The sequence below is a fragment of the Hemicordylus capensis genome, chromosome 1 (assembly GCF_027244095.1).
Source record: "Hemicordylus capensis ecotype Gifberg chromosome 1, rHemCap1.1.pri, whole genome shotgun sequence".
Taxonomy (NCBI): domain Eukaryota; kingdom Metazoa; phylum Chordata; class Lepidosauria; order Squamata; family Cordylidae; genus Hemicordylus; species Hemicordylus capensis.
The window spans coordinates 53,010,004-53,025,046 of record NC_069657.1 but is presented as its reverse complement, the minus strand read 5'-3'; the positions used below and the strand labels follow the sequence as shown (position 1 = coordinate 53,025,046).

Below are 15,043 nucleotides of genomic sequence, written 5' to 3'. Positions count from 1 at the left end.
TCAAGCCCCCCTCCCCCGAATTGACCTGGAGTCTCCAGAAATTTGAATAACTCTTAATTATTGAAATTATAATAATAACTCTTATTATTGAAAGTCATCCTGGAGATTTTTATGGGGTAAAAAATGGCGGGGGGGGGACCCCAACAATAGCTTCAGTTAGAATTGGTGGCCCTAACATCAGTTCCAACATTCCACTGCACTTTATCATTACCAACAAAATTGGAACTCAAGATGGGGCTGTGACAGATAGGCCCAGACTTGATTCTCAGTGGCAGGGACAATCGGCAGCAGGCGTAGCCCTTCTGCTGATGATGTCTGTCTGCCAAGTGAACTCCTTTACTTTCTCCCATGGAGCAAATGCAAGTCCTCAATCCTGACCCTGAATGGCCTGGTCAGAGGACCTTCTCTCATTGGCCCCTTTGTAACAAAAAAGGCCTTTCTTCACTCCTTGTGACATAATGACAGGCATTTTGCTATTACATTATAAGAGTGAGTGAGTGTTTTATTCTTTGATGCATCTCAACACTATGAAGCTCTTCATTGAGAAGAGCTTTCAGGGCTAACTGAGGGGAAAGAGGGTTAACCTTACCTTCTCTGTAGGTGATCAGAAGGGATTCCCTGTGTGGGCAGATCAGTGGCACAGACGAGTGGAGGCTCTCCTGCTGCCCACCCGTGCCTTGCCCAACAGTTCCGGAGGTCGGGTGAAGGGAAGTGCCACCGCATGGTGCCCCCCCCAAGGAGCCCCAGTAATGCACTGCACGAGTGTGTGGTGCATTTCTGGGAGCCCCCTCCCCAGGTATGCCCGCCGTGGCTGCAACCAGCCACGGCAGCCACACGATCGGATAACCAATTTTTGGGTGTGCCCATGCCCAAAACCTGGGTTAAGCAGTGGGCTCCATAAGAGGGCTTGTCATTGAGCCTTCGGCGGGAGCCACGCTGGGCTCCCTTAGCCTGGTTTCTGCTGGTCATGAGAACAGCTTCCATGACCGACATCCAGACTAAAAAGTGTGGGTGCTAAGTGAGAAGCACTGGGGATAGTCCTAAATTCCCAATTAACACAGCAATGGCACTCAGTTAAGACAGCACTGGGAAAGGAGTGAATGACAATGACCTCCCCTTCCTGTGGAAGACTCTATGCCACCCTGCAGTCTGTGTGTCCCTCAGGGACATATTTTCAGGTGGCACATAATGTTTCCAGGAAAAGGCAAGGTCCAATATACACAAACCCATAATTGCTGAGATACATTAGTTAAAACCACCAGCAGCACTTCTCATGTAGTTCCTGTACTTTGTTAGTCTGGAAGTCAGCCAATGCCCAATGCCTCTTAGCTACTAAACACTACTTTTGGTCAACAATGGCAAAGTGGCCTTTCCAATTTTCCTTGCATTAAAAAAGATCTTTGGTACCAAACCTGTTCAATGAAGATTTGGCAGATCAGATCCAGTACTATGTCCTATGACTATACTGGCCAATAACAAAGTCTTGACCTGAGCTTGAGTCTTCATTTAAACACCTCCTGACATCACCATTAACTTTCTCCCCAAGTACTTTTCATTTCAAAGAATCACAAATGTAAACCTTTGGCATTATCTCTATAGGTAATAAAATAAATTATCTGTTTAGCTTGCATATCAGTAACATTTTTCATTTGAAACAGGAATTAAATTGGAATGGAACCATTTAGACAGCATATTAATTTCTTACAGGTTCCAACTGGAAGTAAAACTCCAAGAGAAAATGATAGCACCTTGGAACACATCCACATCCAGATTTCTGTACACATTCATGATATGAAGCCTGGGACAAAAGTTCTCTAAGAAAACATTCAGGATATTTAAGCACTATATTATGAGTGCTAGAAACAGAAGGCCAATGAGGAAAGGCCACAATGGAGTATAACGATATTCTAACACTCCCAACCATAAAATGTTTTTAGATTCGACACAAAGATTATGAATTATCCTAACTACATACATTAAACTGCAACTGACTACCAAAATAAGACACTACTGTGCATCCAGGTAAGGCTTGAAAACATGGAACTTCAGATAATTATTGCTGTCTTTAAGTGGAACTAAGAGACTGTTTTTTAAGAACAGATTTCACCAGTGCTTACTTAAAAAGAAATGCAGAAAGAATCAAAGAGAAATTAATTGTATAAAAGGAAAGAGCATTTACAAAACAACAGATGGAAAGAGATCAGAAACATATGTAGGAAACTGAGCTACTCTAATAAGCCCAAAACATCAGAAATTAGGAAACAAGAATAAACGGGAAAAGAATAGCCAGTAGAAATGTGAGATTGCATTTGCTAGAAATGGGTCTTTGAAATACAGTCAGGCATGCCTGGGGTTTGTAGTCCAAAAGATTTTTGATGGGAACATTATTTTAGCTAATTGGCAGTAGCAACTGTGAAATCTAGATAATACCAGATATCAAAACTTTTCAAAAATACAGGGATGTTTGCCTACCTCTAATGTGATGTGGTTCAAGTGTGCTGAGCTCAGTGTCCTACTTGCTGGACAATGTTCCTTCATGATTATGTCCCTGTGCTCTCCCTATTATTTGTATCCATATATATTTTCGCCTGTTTTACAATCATATAATGCAATTCTTAAGAACATAAGAAAAGCCCTGCTGGATCAGGCCCAAGGCCCATCTAGTCCAGCATCCTGTTTCATACAGTGGACCACCGCAGGGGTGTAACTATAATAGGGCAAGGGGAGACAGTTGTCTGGGGGCCCACGGCCTTAGGGGGCCCCCAGAGGCAAGTCACATGACTGACTCCCCCAGCTAAGCATCTGCCCGGGCTTCCTTCAGTTGTATTCAACCTCTGAAATTGTTAAGACCTGGAGCTAACAGAACAGCATGTCTTTCTCTAATACCATTAAATGACTTGCATCGTCCACAATTTACAAAACCTTTTTACAAATAAATTAGGATGATGTTCTATTGTGATAATTTAAGATTTCTTTACTTCATGAGCTGAGCTTCGGGAGGGGGGCATTTTAAAATCTTGTCTCTGGGCGCACTACAACCTTGCTACGCCCCTGGACCACCGGATGACTTTGGGAAGTCCACAGGCAAGAGTTGAGGGCATGCCCTCTCTCTTACTGCTAATCCCCTGTAACTTGTATTCAGAGGCATCTTGCCTCTGAGGCAGGAGGTGGCCTATAGCCACCAGACCAGTAACCATTGATAGACCTATCCTCCATGAATTTATCTAGAACCCTCTTAATGCCATCCAGGCTGGCTGTTAACACATCTTGTGGCAGAGAATTCCATAGGTTGATTATGCGTTGTGTGAAAAAGTACTTCCTTTTGTCAGTCCTAAATTTCTTGGCAATCAGTTTTATGGGATGACCCCTAGTGTTCTAATGTTATGCGAGAGGGAGAAAGTTTTTTATTCACTTTCTCCACACCATGCATTATTTTATAGACCTCTATCGTGTCTCCCCATAGTTGCCTCTTTTCCAACCTACAGAGCCCCAGATGCTGTAGCCTTGCCTCATAAGGTAGATGCTCCAGGCCCCTGATCATCTTGGTTGCCCTCTTCTGCACCTTTTCCAGTTCTACAATGTCCTTCTTAAGATATGGTGACCAGAACTGTTTGCAGTACTCCAAATGTGGCAGCACCATGGATTAAACAATTCCATATCAATCATTTTGTATATTAGCAGTTTTATTTTCAATCCCCTTCCTAATGATTCTAAGCATGGAATTAGCCTTGTTTCACAGCTGCCACGCATTGAGTCCAACAACTCTTGCTGGGCTGTAACCATTTCAGACTGGAGATGGGCAACTGCATGTTTTAGTCTCTTCTACATTAACAACAAGAACTTGGAGGCTTTACACACAGGGCTTCTACCCCGAATCTCCTTTGGGAGACAGTGTGTGAGTTCACACACCAGCCAAACTTACCCCGAGTTCCCTTCGGGATCCTTGGACCCACTCCACACATGTTGGGCTTTTTCTTGTGAATTCTAGCTTATCTCGAGGTATTTCTGGGTTTTTAAAATGCTGGTTTTAAGCTACTTTTTCGGTAAACACCAGAGTAAATAGGGAGAGACTGATATAGAATCATTAGCATAATAAGAAGGATACACTCTTTACAAATGCAGCTGTAACTCTTCAGTACTTCCTCCCACCACCATTGCCTAGAAAGAAAACAAGTGAACTTGTATCAAAAGCAAACCCGAGAGCAGAGGGGAGGGGCTGTTTCCTTCAATACAGCGAGTGTACTTCGAAGTGGCTTCGCTCAACATTTACCCCGCAGTATGAAGCCATGTGTGAATAACTCCCCGGTTTATAGAAAAGTAACATGTCAAGCAGAAGACTAGGCTAGTTTGGATCCCCTCCTCCTGCCCTGCAATGTATAGCAAGTTTTTAACATGCAAAATGCTTCTGCATGGCACAGCACCATGTGGGAGCTATAACATTTTAAAAACATGTATTATACTCCCAGTCATATGTTATGCCAGCACCCAACAAAAATATGCCATGTAGCCGCCAATTTAAGCAACTGACCCACAATTGTATGAATAGGAGGGAGAGTAGGTGGATAGGAACATAGGAAGCTGCCATACAGGTATACCGAGTCAGACCATTGGTCCAACAAGCGCAATATTGTCTGCACAGACTGGCAGAGGCTCTCCAAGGTTGCAGGCAGGAATCTCTTTCAGCCCTATCTTGGAGATGCCAGGGAGGAAAACTGGAACCTTCTGCTCTTTTCAGAGCGGCTCCATCCCCTAAGGGGAATATCTTACAGTGCCCACACATCAAGTCTCCCATTCATATGCAACCAGGGTGGACCCTGCTTAGCTTAGGGGACAAGTCATGCTTGCTACTACAAGGCCAGCTCTCCTGCCGTAATCTATTTTTTACTTTTTACATAAAAAGGAGAGTTTAGGTGAGAGGCATTTCCTCACCCCCAGTACTTTACCTTGCTCTACTCTGTTGCCTGAAGCACTTTTCTACTAGGCAAGCTCTGATACCGAAAGTGAGTAGGGCTGTAGAAGTGCTGGTAGCAGAGCTCCATTCCTAGCAGCTGATGTTGCATCAGTCCATGGGCATTGTGGCGAAAAATAGCAGCCAACAGTAGGGATGGGCATTTCGTGTGTGGCCACCATTCCACCCCTTACATTGCCCTGGACATATATGCAACTTCCAGCCAATTTTAAATCCCATTTTAAGTGCATGTTTAATTTCCACATTGGAACATTTTTATTTACTTACTTACTTATTTTAAAATCTAATCCCTCACCTTACATTATAAAAAATTGCAAGACAGCTTACAGAAGTTAATGACAAGCATAAACTGTTTTAATTAAAAATATTGTTAAGTTTATAATCTACCTTTCACCCAAAGGCTGATAACATTTTCAAAAAAATACAAAAGGGAAAAAAAATGGACACAATCAATTTAAAAAGACTCACAAAATAGAATACAGTCACATGAGCCATTAGTAAAACACTCAGATTTCCCCAAAGCCCTGGCAGAGGAAATGCTGCCTTCTGAAAGCTGGGTAGGGCCAAAATAATAGGAGATTCATAACTGGATCTCCCAACATCTTTTTTGTGGCCTAAAAGCAGCAGCAGAGACCCTGTACTGGATCAGGACTGAAGAGCTGAGAGAGGTAAAAGGTACAATACAGCTATTGGGCAGGCTATTCCCATTATCTATCTATCTATCTATCTAACACATTTTTATACCACCCAAAACGCAAGTTCTCTGGGCAGTTTACAAGTCAATAAAAACAACCAATAAAAAGATTTAAACATTTCAACAATTAAAATTTAAAACATTAAAACTATTAAAACACTATTAAAACAATATCTAATTAAAAGCCTGGGTGAACAAATGCTTTTTAACTGCCTTTTTAAAAGTTGTAAGAGATGAGGAGGCTCTTTTTTCAGCAGGAAGTGTGTTCCAAAGCCTCAGGGCAGCAATGGAGAAGGCCCATACCCAAGTAGCCACCAGACGAGCCAGTGGCAACTGCAGACGAACTTCTCCAGATGATCTCAATGGGTGGTGCGGTTCATAGCAAAGAATGTGTTCTCTTAAATACCTAGGGCCCAAGCTGTTTAGGGCTTTATAGGTTATAACCAAAACCTTGTACTTTGCCCGGAAACTTATCGGCAGCCCGTGTAAATCTTTTCAGATAGGAGTGATATGGTCTCTCCAAGATGACCCAGAGACCAACCTGGCTGCCGCATTCTGGACTACCTGCAGTTTCCAGACTACGTACAAAGGCAGCCCAATGTGAGCGCATTGCAGTAGTCAAGTCTGGAGGTAACCAGGTATTACTGTTCTGAGGTCATTTATCTCAAGAAACGGACGCAGCTGGCTTTCCAGCCGAAGCTGATAAAAGGTACCTCTGGCCACTGCCTCAACCTGGGACACAAGGGAGAGTTTTGAGTCCAGAAGCACCCCCAGATTGTGTACCTGTTCCTTCTGGGGAAGTGTGACCCCATTCAGAACTGGCAGATAAAGTTTCATGTAGATGTTAAACAACCGGAGACAATATGGAGCCCTGAGGGACACCATACCAAAATTCATTTTTTGAAGAACAACAGTCCCCGAAGGACACCATCTGGAATCTGCTCGTGAGGTAGGAGTGGAACCACTGCAAAGCAGTGCCTCCCACACCCAAACCCCTCAGATGCTCCAAAAGGATGCTATAGTCGATAGTACTGAAAGCCACCGAGAGGTTCAAAAGGACCAACAGAGTCACACTTCCTCTGTCAATTCCCAATTGGAGATCATCCATCAGGCTGACCAAGGCAGTCTCCACCCCATAGCCCACCCGAAAGCCGGTCTGAAACGGGTCTAGATAATCATTCATCCAAGACTGCCTGGAGTTGGGAGGCCACCACCCTCTCAATTACCTTGTCCAGCCATGGAAGGTTGGAGAGAGGCCTATAGTTGTTCAACTCTGAGGAATCCAGGACAGGCTTCTTCAGAAGTGGTCTAATAATTGCCTCCTTAAGACAAGGAGGCATCCTGCCCTCCCTCAGAGAAGCATTTACGATCTCTACCAGGCCTTCCACAACAACCTCCCTGCCAGATAGTTTTAGCCATGTCGGGCAAGGGTCAAGAGAACAAGTGGTAGGCCACATCGCTCCAAGCAGCTTGTCCACATCCTCACTAGTTACAAACTGAAACTGATTCAGCCTAACCACATAAAAGGAGTTGCTGGACACCTCCGATTCATACACTGCAGTAATTGTGGGGTCTAAATGCAAGTTGGCCTGAATACGAGAGAATTTATCCACACAAAAATCATTAAACACATCACAGCGGTTAATAGATGGCTCCAAATTCTGATTCAAGGGATGAAAGGCACTCACTAGCCCTCTCACAACCCTGAACAACTCCTCCAGATGTGAACTTGCAGACGCAATATGGGCCGAAAAGAATCACTTCTTTGCCACCTGTATTGCCAGAGCATAGATCTTCAAATGTACTCTATGTTGTAATCTGTTGGATTCGAGTAGAGTCTTCCTCCACTTGTGCTCCAGTTGTCTACCTCGCCGCTTCAGCCCCGGTAGTTCTTCCATATACCAAGGGGCCAATTTTGAAGTGGACGCTTAGGTGCAATCATGTCTACTGCCCTGGTGAGCTTGCTGTTCCAGTTCTCCACCAGGGCATCAACAGGATCACTGGCAGAGCCAACACTAAATCTCTCCAAGGATTCTTGGAACCCTACTGGATCCAATAACCTTCTCGGGCTGACCATTCTAATGGGCCCCTCACCCTTGCGAAGGTGGGAAGTGATTGTGAGTTCAACCTTAACCAGATGGTGGTCTTTCCATGACAATGGGGAAATCACAGGAGTCTCCACTCATGGAACACCACCCTGATGAGCGTGAAAGACCAGATCAAGCATGTGACCTGCAATGTGCATCGGTCCCGAGACCCTTTGGGATAGGCCCATAGTTGTCATGGCCGCTATGAACTCCTGAGCCACCCCAGACAAATTGGTCCCAGAGTGGACATTGAAGTCCCCCAGCACCACAAACCTGGGAGACTCCAACGCCAAACCCGAGACCAAGTCCGTCAGCTCAGTTAGGGACTCCATTGGGCAGCGGGCCGATCGGTACACCAACAGAAGTCCCAGTCTATCCCTTGTCCCCAAACTTAGGTACACAGATTCAATATTGTCAGACACTTCAACAGGGATCCTGGTCAGGGAGAGGTTATTCTTATAGACCACAGCCACTCCACATGCCCTCCCATGTCCCTGCATCTGCTCCTCAACAGAGTACCCGGGAGGGAGAAGCTGGGACCAGACTGGGCCACCAGCCTCCCTCAACCAAGTCTCTGTGATACATACCAGGTCTGCCCCTTCATCCAGAATTCGATCATGGTTGGTTTCTGACTTATTCTGGACAGACCTGGCATTACAAAGGAGCAAGGTGAGAGTCTGTGGGAGGTTGGCATTGCTTCCCAAGGTCAAAGAACTGGCAGGGCAGCCGAAAGGGGAAACAGCTAATAGATTTATGACGTCCCTTCCCCTGTAATGACGCACTGACCTGCCAACTTTACTTCTAATATTCCTCAGCACCACCGGAATAGCCACCCAACAGTCAGTGGACACACCCCCTGTCTCCCCATCCCCAGACAAACTAAGACATATCTGAAACACCTAGGACCCACAGACAACAGAAGCCAAAAAATACCACCAGGCCCTCACCCTTGTTGCCTCCCAAAGGGACCCCCTTTGATATTCCCCTTTGGTGATAACCCCACCGCCACAGGGCAGCAGCCCTTTTATAAGCCCAGAAAGATGGCTAATCTGGGCAGCTGACCCTCAGGAACTGCTGACTTACCTCCTCTGGCCCCAATCCCGCACAGACTCACCCACAGGGCAGCAGCCACAGCCCCATAAGTTAGCAGGCACACAGGCTGGCAAGCTGACAACAGCAGACAGCAACCTCACAGGCTCTCACCACTGGTAGCCTCTGTCTCTGGGAAGCAGATGTTAAAGCCTCCTCCTCCCTGCAAGGCTTCTGGCAACTGAGGCCAGAAGGAAATGGCATGCAAGGGGAAAGGCTCAATCTCCCCCATCCCGCAAACCATGGCTCCAATCCAATCTCCCCATCTACTTTTAGGCTAAGAAAAAGTTATGGGGAGGTCCAATTATAAATCTCCTGCATCGTGTCTAGCTTGGCACTTAAACATCTCCACTTTTACAGGTTTATGTCAATTTTTTCCAACGTGGAAATTGATCTCTGTAGCAGAAAACAAAATATATGAAGCAGCCTTTAAACCTTAGGGCTTCAGCAGCTGTTTTTCCACATGATTTGTGCCACCATGATTTGTATATAACCCAGATCTCATTGAATCATAGAATTTTAGGTGCCTTCTGGCACCTTGGAGGTCCTCTGCTCAGAAGACCTCCCTGCTCAGTGCAGGAAACTGCCGCAGCATCCCTACAGAGTCATTCTGTATTCTGTCTCAGTTACCATGCCATTTGTATGTTTGTTCAGGTTTTTGTGGGGGGTTTTTTTGTTCCTTGTGAGCATTGGTAGCTCACTGATAGATCCTCATATTTGCACAACACTGTTCCTTTTTCTTTGGACAAATATCTTGCATAGGAACAAAGGAAGCAGCCTTATACCGAGTCAAACCATTGTTAGTACTAGCTCAGTATTGTCTACACTGAATGACAGCAGCTTTCCAGGGTTTCAGGTATGAGTCTTTGCCAGCCCTACCTGGAGATGCCCGGAACTGAACCTGGGCCTTTTTGCAGGCAAGCAAATGCTCTACTACTGAACTGTGGCCCTATCCCTTTAGAATAACCTCATATGAGACACTGTCCCCCTACTTTCCTCCACTATAAATGCTTTTTGCATTCTTTTAGTATTTTATTATTGTGGAACATCTACATTATCAACCACATCATTAGACAACTTCTTTTTTCAGCTACTTACTATGGCGATCACACAATTGCCCATAAGTAAGTACAAAGCAAGTAGGAGGTTCCCACAGGGAAAACAGCCTGTGCGTGGTTCCTCAACACTATTGCTCGGCAACACACATAAAGCTCCATGATGCAGAACTCGTGAAACATGATCAACATGCATGCAAAATGCAGGGGACAAACAGCACCCTTCCCCAGTCCTACTAAAAGGAGTCCCCTGTTGGGTTCAAGAGAGCCAGCATAGCGTAGTGGTTAGAGTGTTGGACTAGGACCAGGAAGACCCAAGTTTGAATCCCCATTTAACTATGAAAATCACTGGGTGACTCTGAACCAGTCATGTATCTTTCAGCCTAACCTACCTCACAGGGTGGTTGTGATGGTAAAAATAATGATGTTATTTGAGCTCCTTGGAGGAAGAGTGGGATATGTGTGAAAATAAATAAATGAAATGAAAATAAAGAGTTTCTACATTTGTTATTTTTTTAAAAAGGGTTACTATCCTGTAACCTTAAACGTTATTGTTATGGCTAAGGAACTGAATGAAATTTTTAGATTCATGGTTTTCCAAACTGAGAAGGTGGTTCTTGCCCAGCCAGAAATGTATGTTTGGAAGTTACTGAACATGCCCGAAAGGTAGCTAGCGTGAAACCAAACCACCCAACTGGCATGTGCAAATACAGGTTTAAAGAATTCTCATTTTCATTGACTTTTGAAAACACGACTGGCTCTGTCAGGTCATATTTACCATCAATATTATTTTATTTCTAAGGCAATATGACATTTCTCATTTCAAGTAAAAACATTACTTCAGATGATAAATATGGTAGGAAAGAAAATATAACCATGCTGAGCTTCTCTCTTCCCCCACTCCTTTAACAGAATAGAATCTCAGGTTGTCACATGAAGAGCACATTTTTATAAAGAAGTATTTAGCACCTCCAGATGACCTCCAAGCAGAAATGCATCATGCTATTCAAATTCTGCCTGTCAAATGCTATGAGGAACAGTAAGTAAATATAAATGCCATTAAAAGGAGAAGTTATCTTAGTTGGACAAGTTCTAGCGTTTTAAGATCTGACAGCTTCCAATTTGGATGTCTTCCAGTGTCAATAAAACTTGTTCAAGCAGAACCTTACCTGGTTTTCACCACATCGAGGGGGTGCATCAGGCAAATTTCTACAAGACCTGAAAGATGATAGAGAAGAGAGGCCTGGTAAATACATTTGATCTCTATGACTACTGAAGTATAAAATGTTGAACTCCAAAGCATGTTCAGTGAAGAAAACAAGTATAATATAAAGACAAGTATATTCTCCTTAAATTCTGCTAGAGTCTCTCTCTCTTTTTAAAGGACAAGTAAAACTTTGTGACAAAAGGAAACTTCGTAAAGAGCTGTTGTTATGTAGCGGCTAAGATGTTCTTAGAATTTCTATTGAATTTTAGAGTTGGGGGGCACCCTAGAGGTCTTCTAGTTCAGCCTCCTGTTTCATGCAGGAATTCAGGTCTGAGCTCGGAAATTCCTTCTTCAAATTTCATCCCACCCATAATTGTGAGAAGTGGGGGCTACCCTGGCACATTTGGAATCAATGGGCAAGTCAAACTTTAGTTTTATCCAAGCCATACAGCCCTCTGAAGTTTTGCTTCAGCCCTTCCCCCTCTCTTATCTCAAGCAGGAATGAGCAGGAGACAGGGTGCTTTCCTATAACTTTACTCCCAATAGAGAGAGGGCAAGCAAGCAAGCATCATCTCCTGCAACTAGTGCTTTAAAATGACGACCCTCTCTTTTAATTTCCTCAGAATCCTGGGAGTGGTTCAGGTGCTCTTGGGAATTACAGACATTTTTGCAGCTCCAGTAAAGACTACAATTCCCAGGACTCTATAGGGGGAAAAAAATCTTTTAAAACTGCTTGCCATGTAAGACATCAAGGTTATTCACACCACCTACTGTCCTGGTGTTGGGGAGGGCTACCTGCCTCCCCACACACGATTGCCGCCTTAGTGACAGCTCTGCCACTCACAACAGCACACGAGCTGTGCCACAGTGAGCAGCAGAGTTGGAGGAGGAAGTCCTCCGGCATCCCACAATGCACCGTGCCAGGAACAGGGTGCATTGGGGGATAGCCATGCTGCTGGGCACTCTTGCCACCCAACTTTATGAATTCACACAATAGGGGGAGTGGGGTAGAAGGGCGCATTAGCCCGGATAAAAAACCTGGGCTACCCAGTTGCGAAGTGCCGGGATCGGGATCTATTCTGGCACTTCTCACGACCGGCTCTGCCCAGGTAGGGTTGGTCGTGAGAATGGCTTTACTGTCTGCTTTCTTGTCACCAGGGGCAAAGATATAGGAATGCAGCATGCCTCCTGCCCCTGCCCAGACTTCTAAGTGCTTTTAGGAGTGGAGGTCAGAAAGGGTTGAATTGAATCTTCAGGGGGCTGAATTGTTTCATCCACTATGTTTCGGTTCAGCCCTGTTCAGCACCAATCAGACAGCAATTCATTTGGACCATAGCAGGCTGAAGTCAAATAGGCCCCCAAAGCCTAAATTGTGAAGGAATGTGTGGGCATCCTTAATGAAGCAAACATTAGTTCTATAAGTAAGGGCATATCTGTGTAGCAGTTTCTCATGCTCTCACTTTAGCACTATAGTGTACAATTGAGAGTATGGTAAAAATAAGCACCTTTTCATCAAGTTCCCATTGCAACACAGCCTGCATTTATAATAGGAATCAAGTTTTGTGGACCAAGAGGACAAATGGGTTGGATGAAACATTCTAACAGTGTGCATCACACAGATTGGATCTGCTGAAACAGGCAGGCAGAAAGAGCAAAATCCAGTGAAAGTTTATTCTGACTATGAAACCAAATTCCAAGTTAATGTTTCAGTACCAATGAAACGTCACTGGAATGCACCCAATAATGATGAATCTTTTCCCCTTTTGTAGTCCAAATGTCCATTTTAGCGGATATGATTCCAGATTTTGCACTTAATTAGAGATGAACCAAAATGGAGGGGAGCAGGATTTGATGAACATTTTCCGCTCCTGTGAAATGTGTTCCCCGTTGGATGATTTTTCTCACTCCTGTGCAAAAAGGTAGTGGGAGAGGAGAGCATTCATCACCACTGCCAAAGAAACTAGGCTGCTCCTATTTCCTCAGATCCAGTTGTGGGAATATGACCCCTGGGAACAGAATGCAGGTGGTCATGTAGATCCCACTAAAAATGCTGCAGTGATCCACACCTGCATGTGCATCTGGATCCAAAGATGCCATCCATTCCTACTGTTACTTTCAGTGAGCTGAATATTCAGACACACTTCCCCAGCCATATTTGGCTCCTTCCAGTCATGTATAACTATGTGCATCTAAAGTGGGATGAAAATTGCCTCCATTCTTCCATGATGCCAAAAATCAAACCTCATGAAAATTCATCTCGGCACTAGTTTTAATTTCTTAGCAAGACCATCTTTAATGCAGGCATTTCCCCCGAAAATAAATCAAATGAATTCCACTTCCATTGGCAAGAAAGATGTTTTGGTAACTTCACTATTCTATTAGCTTTCTACGTTTCCTAAAGGATAAAAATATTTCCTTTGTTCTCATCATTTAATATACAGTAGGTTTGCATAGTTACTTGATTTCTCAAGGCAGCACTCTCTGCATAATAACCAAGGATTTATACGCAGATCTGCCTTGTCAAAAAATGAAAGAAACTATGCAGAAAATGGTGGAACAGATCAAACACAAGGTACATTTTCGAACTATAATAACTGTCATGCAAATGTTCAGAGAACATCCTGTACAAATACTGGCAGAGGAAGTATGGTGGCCCAGCTGGATTTCTAGCAAACTGAAATGCAGATCAAAACATTAAAAGTGGAGTATTTCTTTCAGACAATGAATGTCATATTTATAGACTATTTTTCACAAAGAGTTAATTAATACCAGCATATACTAATTTTCTCAAAAGACTCTCATGAACAACAAATTCCAGATAAGTGTCTGGTATGGAAGCTCCAGATGAGATGAGTACAAGTGTGCACAGGAGCAGGGGAAGTGAGAATGCATCAGGAAAATTTGCTACAGCCGGGCTGAAAGTATATGGATGATGCGGGCAGTTCAACATAAGAGTTGGGAGGCAGAGTCCAAATACATGTGGGAGGCAGAGAGTGGCATAAACCACAAGGCTGAAGAGGATCTTAACTTCTGAAATAGGACTTGGGCGGGGAATTGTAATTGCGCCATAGCCTGAGCAGTGACTCTGGGTCTCACTTTGAGGAGGCAGGATCAGCCTTGGACTCCATCCTGACCCCTGACACTAGGCTAGTGCTTGAGAGAGGTCAGAGTTGGAGTCCCCAGAAATAGCATCCCCAGAGCCTGAGCCTTCTGCAGCGACCTCCTGGGAATCTAAACCTACACCATAGGCATCCAAAGTATTAATTGACAAAGGAGATAAAATAAAGCAACAGCTACTGAAGCTAGCTAAGGAAGGAAGGAAGGAAGAAGGAAGGGGGGAGGAAGCCCTAGTTTTGACTTCAATATGCCTTTCAAAGGACTTTCTGTCTAGATCAGGCCTCCTCAACTTTGGCCTTCCTGCAGATGTTGGCCTACAACTCCCACAATCCCTGGCTATTGGCTACTGTGGCTGGAAATTATGGGAGCTGTAGTCCAAAAACAGCTGGGGGGCCTAAATTGAGCCGGCCTGGTCTAGATGGATGTGACTGATGCAATTTAATATTAGAGCCTCGAAATTGTATATGTTGTCTTACAGATTAAATAAGATCTGAGAGGGCTGGGAAGTGTGATGTACACATTTTATTGCAGATGCACTCTTTTGTGCAGAAAGCATTATTCACTCACATCAATATGCTTTACTCATTTTCCTGGAATAAGATAGTCACAGAGGAAACAAAACACAATGGAAATTTGTTCATAGAGAGAAACACATGTCAGGCACTGTATACTATATAGCTGGAACTGTACATATTTGTTTTGGCATTCAAACACATACTGTCAGACTATGCAAAATAATAAATAAATAAATACTGCAATATGTACCTTGCTTTCCCTTGCAAATCTAGTTGCAAAGCTGTTAAATGTGAATTGAGGTAATAATTA

General features: G+C 44.0%; 1 protein-coding gene across 6 annotated transcripts in view; it reads right to left on the bottom strand.

The window, feature by feature from the left end:
- SLC25A21 (solute carrier family 25 member 21) overlaps positions 1-15,043 on the bottom strand; it is a 467,052-nt gene that overhangs the window by 214,265 nt on the left and 237,744 nt on the right. For all 6 annotated transcript variants that reach the window (XM_053283932.1, XM_053283930.1, XM_053283931.1 and 3 more), the window contains one exon: positions 11,064-11,112. In XM_053283932.1, coding sequence (XP_053139907.1) covers positions 11,064-11,092 — 29 coding nt within the window. In that variant the 5' untranslated portion in view covers positions 11,093-11,112. The remainder of the gene's footprint in view (positions 1-11,063; positions 11,113-15,043) is intronic.